Source organism: Haliotis asinina, chromosome 14 (genome assembly GCF_037392515.1).
Source record: "Haliotis asinina isolate JCU_RB_2024 chromosome 14, JCU_Hal_asi_v2, whole genome shotgun sequence".
Lineage (NCBI taxonomy): Eukaryota > Metazoa > Mollusca > Gastropoda > Lepetellida > Haliotidae > Haliotis > Haliotis asinina.
Genome location: NC_090293.1, coordinates 17,654,048 through 17,667,025, shown reverse-complemented (window position 1 = coordinate 17,667,025; position 12,978 = coordinate 17,654,048). Strand labels below are relative to the sequence as shown.

The window sequence follows — 12,978 nt, the reverse complement described above, 5'->3', positions numbered from 1 at the left end:
GTCTATGACATGATTCAGCTGTAATACCGCTTAAAGTTTCTTTCACACGCACTCAAATCAAGACAAGAAGAGTTTAGAGACGATTTAGATATATGACATCGGTATGTAGATATTCGAGTCTTGACCAGACAATCCTGTGATCGACAGCATGAACATTAATCTATGTATTTGGGGTTTGATGGCATATGTCAACCAAGTCAGCGAGTCTGACCACCCGATTTTGCGAAATGCATGAGTTACTGGAGATCAATTCTAATCCGGATTTTCAGTGGTTGATTAAACCTGTAATGCCATTTAAGGTTTCCCTCACACCCACTCAGATCAATATTACCAGACAAAAGCGTTTTGGACGATTTATTCAATAGGTGCACAAACAAAAACAAAGCAAACTAAGACCCAGGACAAGTAGTCGCGAGCTATCTTGCGGCTTCTTACTGTTTCCTTGCCTCCTTCGCTGCCAACTTCTGGTCGATATCATCCTGTGATACGTCATAGTAATATAACCCGTATGCATTGTAATCCACCTGAAAAAAGTACCAAATAATCCACACTTGCAAATACATTCGTTTATAAGTTATTTTTTTAGATTCCCCACTCCCTGTTACAAATAAGGAATTCTCCACCTGGAGAAATACATTAACATCAGAACATGTTATCCCCGTCACATGCACAGTTATGGAAGTTTGTTAGGCCAACAGTCGAAGACTTTGGTGACATCAACGACACGTACAATGACATCAATTACTTCTACGTACGAAATACTTTCATCAGAGTTGAGGATATTGCCATCAGCGAATAAGATGCTTTCCTTCCCATACGTGATAGGGACTGATATGTACTTCCAGAAATATAGATATTACGGTTACAATACAAGTATCTAAATAAAGGTGACAAAACACTTCTTCTAATATGCGTAAACTGAGTGAGTGAGTGAGTTCAGTTTTACGTCGCACCCAGCAGTATTCCAGCTATATGGCGGCGATCTATAAATATTCGAGTCTGGACCAGATAATCCAGTGATCAACAACGTGAGCATCGATCTGCGCAGGTGGGAACCGATGACAACTGTCAACCAAGTCAGCGAGCCTGACCACACGATCCTACAATTGTTTTCACGCAGGGACTTTGGATGACAGACTTTGGATGACAGCTGCGTGGGACAGAACCGATTTCTGTATCAATTATTTCAGCTTGTGCATCCCACTACTTACAGCATCACATACTGACTCAAAATATCCAAATACATTCAAGTTCCTCTTCTCTTTTGTCCCGTGTTTTGGCACATGTGTCCACAGAATCCATAATGATTGCAAAGTTCTAATTCCAGATGGTAAGAGGCTGTTCACGAGATTTTGGACACAGGGAATTCAGAACAATGCTTAAATTTAGCGTACAGCTGTGGCGATCACGAATTGAAAAATCGACTTGAAATAATTTATTCTCAAATGTCTGTTTGTGGACTATCTGTATATACTGAGAGAAACAAATAAAGCAATACGGAAACATTCAAGCGTTCACTTTAACATTTTCAAGTTTCCATCACCTGCTTTGAATAGCGCTCTGGTGATGAACACAGGAAATGACACGGGAACGCTTGAATTTTCCCCGTGATCCTTTATTTGTTTCTCTCAGTATATTACTCATTACTCAGATCGTAATATTTTGTCTAGTTTCAAACTAGTTGGATAATATTTTCTCATATCATTATATGTTATAATTACACATATTATGGTGTATGATATATTTACATATTAGGCACCAATTAGGTCGTTTAATATTCTTTTCTCTATTTTTATAGATTTTCAGTTGTCAAAATATCCTCGTTAAAATTGAGAAACTGGACTTAATTAGTTTAACGGAACCTCAAATGGAAATGATGTTTTGACAGTTCCTGACTAAGGAAATATGACAGTCCAACGAACAGTTCATTATTAATCCACCTTGAGATTCGTGCCGAAAAATATGGTTGCCAAAGTTAGTAATTGAACAGTATCGATACCGTCTACTGAGTAAACTGTGATGCATATGCTTACACGGAAACATCATCGACACATATGATCCATGATCACTTAAAAAAACTTCAATTACGTAAATCCAGTATTTTCCATACTGACAGCCTATAGTTGTGTAAGACAGGTGTAGACAGACGTTACTCACGTATCCATAGTCCACGACAGCCCCGACAGCATACAGTCCGTACTCGTCGTAGTTGAGGTTGTAGTAGTAATATTCATAGTCTCTCTTGTCCTTGCTGTTGTTCTTGTCCATGTCGTTAGCTGAGGCGATGATTGAATTAGCGGCGCTCTTGACACTATTGTCGCGATTCCCGTTGGACCTCTTGGCCTTGGTCACGGCTCTGGCGGAAGTGACGACAACAACGACAGCTAGGATGACGAGAACCTTCATTCTTGGATCTGTGGATCACAAGGTAAACAACGGTATGTAGGCATGCTTCACATTGCAGTTTTGTTCTCTTCTGAATTTACAACACTTCACAGGCCCACAGTCTATAACAAAAAACACAAAAACATCACTATTTTCTATATTCAGAAGCGCCAAACTGTCATGTTGATCAGACCAATATACATACAAGCATGCTGTGGGTAAACAGGTTATATAGACAGTTACAACTTGGCATATTACGAACTTACCAGAGCAATGTTTCCCCTGACAAAGTATAAAAATTATCCCAAAACTTTTTGACATGTACCATCTATTGTTATTATGGCATACAACATCTTTCAGCTGAATAGGATATATACTAATGATACCGTCAAAACTGTACAATTGACATTGCTTTTAGCAGAGATTTCTTCAAGACGTGGAAAGGGTTTTGTCGCTTCTGTACAATATTTTCTCTTCTCTGTTTCATCTACATGTCCACAATAAACCATGTTAAATCATTGTCTTAAGCTTTGACTTGTGTTAATCTGAAGAGCAACCGTTGCATGATGCTCTTAAAACTATAAAGGCATACTTACTTCCAGAGAGCACACTTTGGTATTCCTGTACTTCTACCAAAGCATGGTACCATTTATATATACCTCCCCATGTCCGACTTCTGAGTTACATAGAAGCGTGTATCAGGTTGGGATGTCCATACCACGTCTTCTCATGTTTCCCCAGCTTCATCAACTGCTGTATGGAACATGGAAGTACTGCAGGATTAAATATCACAGCTCCGAATATAAACCCAGAGTGGATTGTGATTGTCATTCCTGGACTGTAGAAGATCCCAAGCATCTCGAGTCAGGTACGTTGGGTCTACACTGGATGTTATGTGATATTTTCCGTCAACTACGCTGATATATTTCGGAAATAATTCCCCACAAGATGAAGGCCAGGGAAGATTCGAGTTAGAACTGATCTTCAGAAACGTATGCTTGTCGTAAGAGGCAACTAAGGGGGTCGGGTAGTCAGACTCGCTGACTAAGTTGACACATGTCTTCGAATCACAACTGCATAGATCGATGCTCATGCTGTTGATCACTGGATTTTCTGGTCAGTGGATTGTTTACAGACCGCTGTCATATAGCTGGAATATAGCTGGGTGCGGTGTTATGCAACAACCAAACGAAACCTTAAGATGAAGAAAATAGCGAAATATTACCAGATCATAGGGCCTTTCTGTGAAAAAGTCATTCCAACCGAAGATACATACACATGTAATTAGATATAATATATATCTGCTTTAGTTCACTTTCATCAAGAAATGTAGAACCACGTGTCAACATGACGTCATGGGTGTACCTACCATCATAAAATAACGGGCTTACACATAATTGTTGCAAGAAAGGTTCGAATCTGTATCAAAACGTCGCATCATCCGAATAAAAAAGTTGTTCATCGATAAAACGTACTTGTTTTCGTTAGCTTTTATCGTGAAGTGTAGGACCACAAGGCAAGAGTAAGCAATGGTGTTAACTCTGTCCCTCCACAGAATGAACGTGACCTTTGTCTTCCTGTTGGCGCTACTCGTGGCCTTGACCTTGGCTACACCTCGTGACTCGAGGGAGGACGCCAGGAAACAAAACCGACAATCAAAGCAGTCGAAGGATGGGCAACAGAAGAGAGACTCATTGAACTTCTTTGATTATGACATGACGTACGGTTCTTCCTCTGTTACTGGCTACGAAGATCAAGGTTATGTGAGTATTACTAAGAGAGAATGGCCAGCGGAAGTATAATAATTTAACACTGAATATACCTTTTTTCACGTAAGTAATGGGGTCTTTAAATGGCTTTTGGATGCAATATTTAGTCGCGAAGAACTAGTTCTACTACTCTTCCTGGTTCCAAGGATACAGGTTTTGTGAGCGTTGGTACTGTATTATCGAGTGCTGGTTGGACTGTAAGAGACTAAAAGACGGAGACAGTTGCATCATGACACTTGTTACCGAGGGTACGCTTGATTACGGAGGACTTTGTGACGTCAGTAATGCACTGAACTTCTCGATTCAGGTGGAATATTTTTGGAAATCGCCTAGCATGGTTTCTATACAAAAACCGAGATGGGAGGGGATGGCTATTTCTTTTTCATTTGATCATGGTTAGATGACATAAGTAGCGTTGGTAATATGATCTATCACCATGTTATTTGGTGTAAAATTTCCATTGTATGAGGAATTCGTAATTTTCATAGTATTACTTAAACATTACCAACAACTTGAAAAACTTGCTCCCTAAAGAACATACTACATCCATGTAACATCGATACCGGCTTTGTGAACAATCAGTGGAAATAATGTACGAATACATAAAAAGAAATGTGATTTTCTCAGTTTCTGAAATTTATCACTTTTCGCACAGTACAACGAGTACGACTACGGCGGTGGATGGATGGAGTACTACAACAAAGATGATGAGCAGGTGGAAGCCGAGCAGAAGAAGCAGCAGAGTCGTCGTCGTCGTAGACGTGCAGTCCCCGTTGTCAGAAAAGTGTTGTAGATTTGAAGATGTAACAGATATAAAATAATACTAAATAAATTTTGGAATGTACATCTTTCTTACTGTTTTTATTTTTGTCGGTATATTGCATAATCACCAGATGCTAAATTCGTGTCAGGTGTTTGTTGGTTGTTTTAACCCGCGCCCAGCAATATTCCAGATATGTGTAAATATAATAATCTAGTTTGGACCAGACAACCCATCGATCTCACACATAGGAACCGATGACGTGTCAACCGAGTAAGCGAACCTGAGCACCCGATCCCGTTAGACGTCCCTTACGACAGGCATGACCTACTCAAGATCAATTCTAATCCGGATCTTCAGGGGTGAAATAACTAAAGGGTGCTTTGCTCCTACAACCCCCTCCCCCCACCCCACCCCCACACTCACCCCCAGTCCCCCCCAACCCCAACCCCTGCACACACACACACACACACACACACACACACACACACACACACACACACACACACACACACACACACACACACACACACACACACACACACACACACACACACACACACACACACCAACCCCCCTCCAAAAAAACCCCCCAAAGCACAGTTAAAAGTGAAAGAGAAAAGAAACGTATAACCCCTCCCTCCGCGCCGCCCGCCCCACCCCCCACCCCCAACCCCAAAGAAAATGCATTCAACGTATTTCAGAATACATAAGACATAGGTCGAATAAGCTTGAGTATAGATTATAAAAATCGACACACAAATGAACATATGTAATGCTGTCATTGTCAGCACGACCTAGGTTCCCTCAATGCACATGTGTGGACACAGGGGGCGGTTGGATCAGCACCTGGTTACAACCCCTGACAGCCGACACTGCCTTAGAAGATATTTCACAAGTCATCGGATTCTTTGCCGTTCCTCCTGTAACGCGTTGTCTTTCTGCGGGTGTCTTAAGGCGGCGGTGACTTTTTCCGCCCATGGGTACTCGATTGGGTCCAGATCAGGCGTTTTGAAAGGCCAGAGAAGGACAATGACGTTTGCACTGGCCAGATAAACGCCTGTTACACGAATTGTATAGGGGTCGCACTGTTGTGTGGATACAGCTCCCTCTGGTGGATAAATGTGGGAGTAGGTGAGGTCGCATTATTCGGTCGATATATCAGTTTTCCCCAAGACTGCCATGAGCCACCACCTGAATCACAATGAACCACCACTTTTCATCTCGTAAATTGTTCTGCGTGTCTAAATGTGTAGGTTCATTTATGTGGTTTAGTAACAACCCTACGACTTGTTTGATAAGTTAATATACTCATAACAGCACACTGTTACATGTAAGTCAGTGGGTTGGGTTTTACACCGCTTTAGCAATATTCCGGCAACGTCACGTCGGTAGACACTTGAAATAGGCTTCATATAATGTACCCATGTGGGGAATCAAACCCTGGTCTCTTGCATGACGAGCGAACGCTTTAATCACTGGACCAACCCATCCCAAAGACACTTGTAAAGGGTAACTTCATACAATACAAAAATGTACTACTTCAGTGTTGCCATCCATGCTTTCTGCGCCATTAACCCTACACCTGTGTATTCATCGCCATTCGATGATCAGTTACATACTTGTTGCGGAGAAAGGTACATCACTCAGTATACCCGGAACGGGTAATTGTGTGCACGTTTTAAACTCGGGTGATATGGAAACTGTAGCGGCCTATCTGAGACAGGTTTATGCCGCGGTGATCCCATTTGTGAACCATGCCGCATGATCAGGCCGCTCAATGCAATAGAAATTCATTTAAAATTTTGAAAATATTGCCAAAGTTTGTTTACAACACGTAAGTAATTATAAGGATTGGTTTACGTTTTTGTCGTTATTTACAGAAAGATAACAAATCTATGTCAAACACACCTTGTCGTATTCGCAGTGCAGGCTAGTGTCCCGTAGCTGCTCCAGGATCCGATGATAATGATATCGAGTCCTAGCTTTAGTTGTGATAATAACCCTTCGCCTATCAGCATTACCATTTGAAACCAGCATTTCTGATTCATAAACTGACTCACCGTTAATATAACTGAAGAATGCTGAACTCATCTCACTCAGACCCGTGAAGGTCTCGGGGTAGAATAGGGCTTGCTTGCCACAAAAGGCGACTATGCTTGTCGTTAGAGGCCACTAACGGGATCGGGTGGTCAGGCTCGCTGACTTGGTTGACATATGTCATCAATTCCCATTTGCACAGATCGATGCTCATGTTGTTGATCATTGTCTGTTCCAGACTCGATTATTTACAGACCACCGCCATATAGCTGGAATATTGCTGAGTGCGGCGTAAAACTAGACTCACTCACTCACTCATCTCACTCATTATTCGCTTGAGTGGCATTCTAGATGTTGCGAGTATAGAGATGACACAACATTATGGATAAAGTTCATCTGTAAAGTTGTGTCATCTTCATCTTACTCACTCACTCATCTCACTCACTCACTCACTGTTTGGTAAACGTTATAAACATCTACCACTTTAATCACACAAAGTCACTTACAGCAAACTATCACTCAGTAATGAATTAAACATTTTATTGATACAAGACACAATGTGGGTTATTCAATTACTAATACAACTCAGGACAGAGTTATTCAGCAGCTTTCTGTTTCCTTGCTTCCTTCGCTGCCAACTTCTGGTCAATATCATCCTGGGCTACGTCATAGTAATACAACCCGTATGCAGAGTAATCCACCTGAAAAATAATATTCGATAACATTTGTTATCCTTGTGGTATAGAACAACATGACATATAATTCTAACTAAATGGATGATAGCCCAAGCACTTACAGATTTACTTTACTGTCAGTGTTTGGATGACTCAAAGGGGTATATTATGCAGTAATTGCATTTATGAACTATATATCTTCCATCAGTAAAGTGAAATAATATTCACTCATTCTCATGAAAGTGCAGCGAGGTAGCCTAGTGGTTAAAGCATTTGCTCGTTACGCCGAAGGCGCGGGTTCTATTCCCCACTTGGGCATAACGTGTGAAGCCCATTTCTGGTGTCCCCCGACGTGATATCGCTGGTATATTGCTACATGCGGCGTCAAATCCACCTCACTCACCCACTGTTATTAAAAACAGTCTTTGCTGTGGGGGGTCAGTCAACAAATGTTTACAAACGCCACATAGGTGCAGTAAGGCATTTGAAAACAAACAAACAAACAAACAAACGCTGCGGCTGTAAATGGTTACACTATTCGCAAACAGCTGATGTCACCACTCTTCAGTACGTAATTGTTAATGATACGTGAAAACAAGTTTCGTTTTTTGCAAGCTATTATCCTGCGTTGCCGTTATATTTTGTTGACGTTATGTTGAAGTTATGTTATGATCAAGCTCGCTGACTTATTTGACGCATGTCATTGGTTCCCAATTGCTTAGACTGATGCTCAATAATGTTGAACCCTGGATTGTCCGCTCCAAACCCAGTTATTACAGACCGCCGCCAGATGGCTTGAATATTGAATCAACCAACCTTTATAGTTGACATCCGTTTGGAAAAAAGCATGCCGTTTGCCAATGTTTAAGGCCGATAGCCTCTATACCAAAAAGATATAGTGAACCTGTACTTCATATTCATGTATGTCAAGTGCAGACAGACGTTACTCACGTATCCATAGTCCACGACAGCCCCGACAGCATACAGTCCGTAGTCGTCGTAGTTGAGGTTGTAGTAGTAATATTCATAGTCTCTCTTGTCCTTGTTGTTGTTTTTGTCCATGTCGTTAGCTGAGGCGAAGACTGAATTAGCGGCGTTCATGACGCTGTTATCGCGATTCCTGTTGGCCCTCTTCGACTTGGTCACGGCTCTGGCGGAAGTGACGACAACAACGACTGCTAAGATGACGAGGACCTTCATTTTGGATCTGTGGACAGACACATAAGTAAAGATAAGAAAGAAAGGAAAAACAGAACAGAAACCCCAAACAACAAAAAACTAAAGCACAAAATGCACAAAACAAACATAACAAAACAAAACAGAAAAGAAAAACAACCTCAGGTGATCTTCAGAATATTGGACTCATGTAGCTGGGAAACCGACAATAGAAATATACTTTCTCTTTCGAAAACGTCCACTTTGTGTGATTGTACACAGCTTCAGCCTCAAAGTTATCAACTGTTGTTGTCTTTTTCCTTTTTACATGAAATATTTACTCTTAAACTAGTGCAATACATTCTCCAAATGTTTCTCATTCTAAAAACGTGCATTGCAAACGCCCCAAGAGCAACTGTTATTTTATGAACAACTTACTTGAGAACGGACCTTGATATTCCTGTAAATCTACCAAAGTATAGCACCATTTATATATACCGTATACAATGTACAGCATCCCATATCTGACTTCTGAGTTTTCCAAAGACAGAAGCCTGTTGCAGTGCGGGTGTCGCATCGTCTCAGGTTTCTCTAGCTTCATCAGTTGCTGTATGGAACATGGAAGTTGTGCAGGATTAAATATCACAGCTCTGAATATAAACCCAGAGTGGATTGTGATTGTCATTCCTGGACTGTAGAAGAGCCCAAGCATCTCGAGTCAGGTACGTTGGGTTTGAAAAGGTTGATAAGTAATACTATGATTTCTGTCATCAATGTAAGTGTAATTGTTGTTCACCATTGTTAACTCCTACAAACTGCAGTTTGAACCATTAGTTACATACAAATGAAGTCATATGATCGATCGCAGTAAGCGCTAACCATATAACTGACAAGCCTGTGTAATGTTTATGACGGGTGTAACCGATGGAGCAGGATACGCACACCTTTTCGCAAACTCCTGGGTGCTGTATAAAACAACCTTAGTGCTAAAACAACCTTATGTTTCTTAACAGAATGAACGTTACCTGTGTCTTCCTGTTGGCGCTACTCGTGGCCTTGACCTTGGCTACACCTCGTGACTCGAGGGAGGACGCCAGGAAACAAAACCGACAATCAAAGCAGTCGAAGGAAGGGCAAGAGAAGAGAGACGCTTTGAACTTCTTTGATTATGACATGACATACGGTTCTTCCTCTGTTGCTGGCTACGAAGATCAAGGTTATGTGAGTATCTCTCTGAGTGACATAACATTGCATGGCATTAGCCTTTTTCGGGCTAGTTTCTTTTCAACATTTCGTCCAGCATCCTTTTGACGTGTTTTTTTCTTTCTGCTGAAATCACTGTTAACGAGGATAGGGGTACTCTCGGCGTTCGGTAGTTAATCAGCTGCGTGTAAGCTAGGGCTACTTGGCATAGGCGGAAATCTTCTTGACACAGTCTATATGTAACATAGTTTCTTAATAGAGGGGAGAGAGAGGGAGGGTCAGTTAACAATATATTATTGAACTTTGTTTATTGGTTGGAGTGGAGTAGCTACGGTGTTAGGCCATGTTCAAGGCCTGTGGTCAATTTGTTTCTATTGTGTTGATATATTTTTGTTATGGTTTTACTTCGACCTTTGTAAGTGCTTCTTGAACCATTACTCCCCGTAGTTACTGTTACATCATAACAACACGAACAACAATAACAAACAAACAAACAAACAAACAAACAAAACAAACAAACAAATGAACAAAACAAACACCATTCAAAAATGAAAAGATCCTATTTTCTCCGTTTGTGAAATCAACTTTTTGTTTCTCAGTACAACGAGTACGACTACGGCGGTGGATGGATGGAATACTACAACAAAGATGATGAGCAGGTGGAAGCCGAGCAGAAGAAGCAGCAGAGTCGCCGTCGTCGTAGACGTTCAGTCCCCGTTGTCAGAAAAGTGTTGTAGATTTGAAGATATAACAGGCATGAAATAATACTTAATAAACCTTGGAATCTGTACGTTCTATTTTATTCTTTCTGTCATTTGTAAGACACGTTATATTTTTGTTGCGTTTAGTCCCCTCTGGGATGTGAACCCACTGCGTGATGACGATTAGGTGCCAGTCTCAGGGGGTGTGGGCTCACTTCCCGGATCGGACTCAACCCAACATAAATACTAGAATCTGTACTTTATTCAGAAAGTGTAATCCCAAATTGTAACGTGCACTACATCTGACCACTTTCTACAACTCTCTGTCGTCCAGTCGCGGTCGTTTTAATCACAACAGCGGGGTGTATATTTTGGCAATCAGTTGATGATTAATAAGTTAATTGCTGAACTAGTGAACAGAAGAAAATGAACTCCCCTATGAATGATCGATAAAGCAAAACACAATGCTTTTAAATTGTAGTACATGAAACCAGCATTTGAGACAATGCACCAACAGTGTCTATTAAAAACTCGTCATATGAAGAGCACGTGCAATTTAATGGACAGAGGGGTAGGAATAGCACAGTTCACAGATACAACAAGAGTCAATCATGCAATGCATCAGTCATTTCTAGTCTCTGGCCACGCATACACATCCTTAGTGACGACAGTCACCACCTCTAGCCGCAGTACACGCCTAGATTCGCTGTCTCATCGATGTCGTCAGCCGACGAATGACGTCATTCGGAAGCCTGTTCCACTCGTTTTCTCACCTGGAGATTCAGGTGATCCCACAAGTGGGATTTGAGTCCGGTAAGCATGCTGGCCATGGAAGAACTTGGATATTCTGGACAATTCGCGCTGTGTGCGGCCTGGTGTGTTGCCGGGCTGCAGAAGTGTTCTTTCTTGTTGCTGGTGTTTTGCCAGTTTTCGCATATTCAAGTGCTTCTACACAGCCAACTTGCTGCGTTTTGGGGCATGTTTAGTCAGTGTGTGGGCGAACCGTTTCGGCCTAAAAGTATTTTACTAACTTTAACAACTTTGCCAAAATTTAGAATAAAAAGCGTTCCGGTTCTTTTGCCCATGAGTTTATTTTGCAAGGCAACGCCAAATGACAAGGTCCATTGCTGCTTCTTACTAACATACATTAGTGGTTCGCCTATAGACTTAGTTTGTCTGGGCATTGATCATATCGGTCACTGGGTAGCAAATCCAGTTCTGTACGTTTTGTTAGTCTGCTACATGTTATGTCATACATGTATGTACGTGGAAGTGCAAGAAGAGAGGAGGTGTCTGTTGACTGAAGCATGGTTTAAAGCAAATATCGGATGTAAACGGATGTTTTATGGTGATTGCGAATCTAGGAATTCAAATATATCAATAACATGTATATATCACTCAAGGTTAGTGTTTTATCAACAGAAGAGAAAGTAAGGGTGAGTGTATAAAATCACTTAAGGGGAGATAACTCTGTAAGTGTGCTTTTCAGAAAGCGACTTCAGGCTACTCCCAATCAGCTACGTCAGAATTGAGGTTACTTTAGGCTGATGTGGCTCGGGTTGAATAAACCAAGCATATCTCAACGTAAACTCTGTGTTACGACCAATGTATTGACTGTGCAACCGTGAGACTATATGACATCATCACCATTACGAGACTTTCTGTTCGAAACACACGAGAAATGTAGTGCCTATTTCTAATTAACCTAGTTTGTGTATGGACCCGTGAAGGTCCCGGGGTAGAATAGGCCTTCAGCAACCCATGCTTGCCATAAAAGGTGACTATGCTTGTCGTAAGCGGTGACTAACGGTATCGGGTGGTCAGACTAGCTGACTTGGTTGACACATGTCATCGGTTCCCAATTGCGCAGATCGATGCTCATGTTGTTGATCACTGGATTGTCTGGTCCAGACTCGATTATTTACAGACCGTCGCCATATGGCTGGAATATTGCTAAGTGCGACGTAAAACTAAACTCACTCACTCACTTATTTTGTGTACGTGTATTTTTCCATAATCGCCAAACATAATTTCTAGCAGTAATCAAACTGTAACGACATTTGTGGTCTGGCTACATTACATGCCTGTGAGTTGTTTTGACATTAATGTAACCAAAACTTTAAGAGCTGAATCTACTTCATTACAATAAAAATAATGAATAAATAACATAACACATTATGGATCAATGTTGGCGGTGGTGAGTGTTGTGGTCTTGGTGGCGGTATGTAGTTCGGGGTGACCCGGAAATACATTTGTGTGAACGTAGTTTTACGTCGCACTCAACAATATTC

The 12,978-nt window shown here is 41.3% G+C and overlaps 4 protein-coding genes across 4 annotated transcripts; 2 read left to right on the top strand and 2 right to left on the bottom strand.

The window, feature by feature from the left end:
- Window positions 1-431: 431 nt before the first annotated feature.
- On the bottom strand, window positions 432-2,406 carry LOC137262261 (uncharacterized). The gene is made up of 2 exons (XM_067800067.1): window positions 2,158-2,406; window positions 432-524 (listed from the first exon to the last, which is right to left on the bottom strand). The coding sequence occupies exons 1-2, from the start codon at window positions 2,404-2,406 to the stop codon at window positions 432-434; spliced, it is 342 nt and encodes a 113-aa protein (XP_067656168.1).
- Window positions 2,407-3,941: 1,535 nt separating this feature from the next.
- On the top strand, window positions 3,942-4,998 carry LOC137261865 (uncharacterized). The gene is made up of 2 exons (XM_067799670.1): window positions 3,942-4,148; window positions 4,810-4,998. Exons 1-2 carry the CDS (start codon window positions 3,942-3,944, stop codon window positions 4,945-4,947), a joined length of 345 nt encoding a protein of 114 aa, XP_067655771.1. The 3' UTR covers window positions 4,948-4,998.
- Window positions 4,999-7,550: 2,552 nt separating this feature from the next.
- LOC137261798 (uncharacterized) lies at window positions 7,551-8,828 on the bottom strand. Its single transcript, XM_067799582.1, has 2 exons — window positions 8,580-8,828; window positions 7,551-7,655 (listed from the first exon to the last, which is right to left on the bottom strand). The coding sequence occupies exons 1-2, from the start codon at window positions 8,826-8,828 to the stop codon at window positions 7,551-7,553; spliced, it is 354 nt and encodes a 117-aa protein (XP_067655683.1).
- A 969-nt stretch (window positions 8,829-9,797) lies between these two features.
- LOC137262053 (uncharacterized) lies at window positions 9,798-10,726 on the top strand. The gene is made up of 2 exons (XM_067799842.1): window positions 9,798-10,004; window positions 10,586-10,726. The coding sequence occupies exons 1-2, from the start codon at window positions 9,798-9,800 to the stop codon at window positions 10,721-10,723; spliced, it is 345 nt and encodes a 114-aa protein (XP_067655943.1). The 3' UTR covers window positions 10,724-10,726.
- The last annotated feature ends 2,252 nt before the right edge of the window (window positions 10,727-12,978 follow it).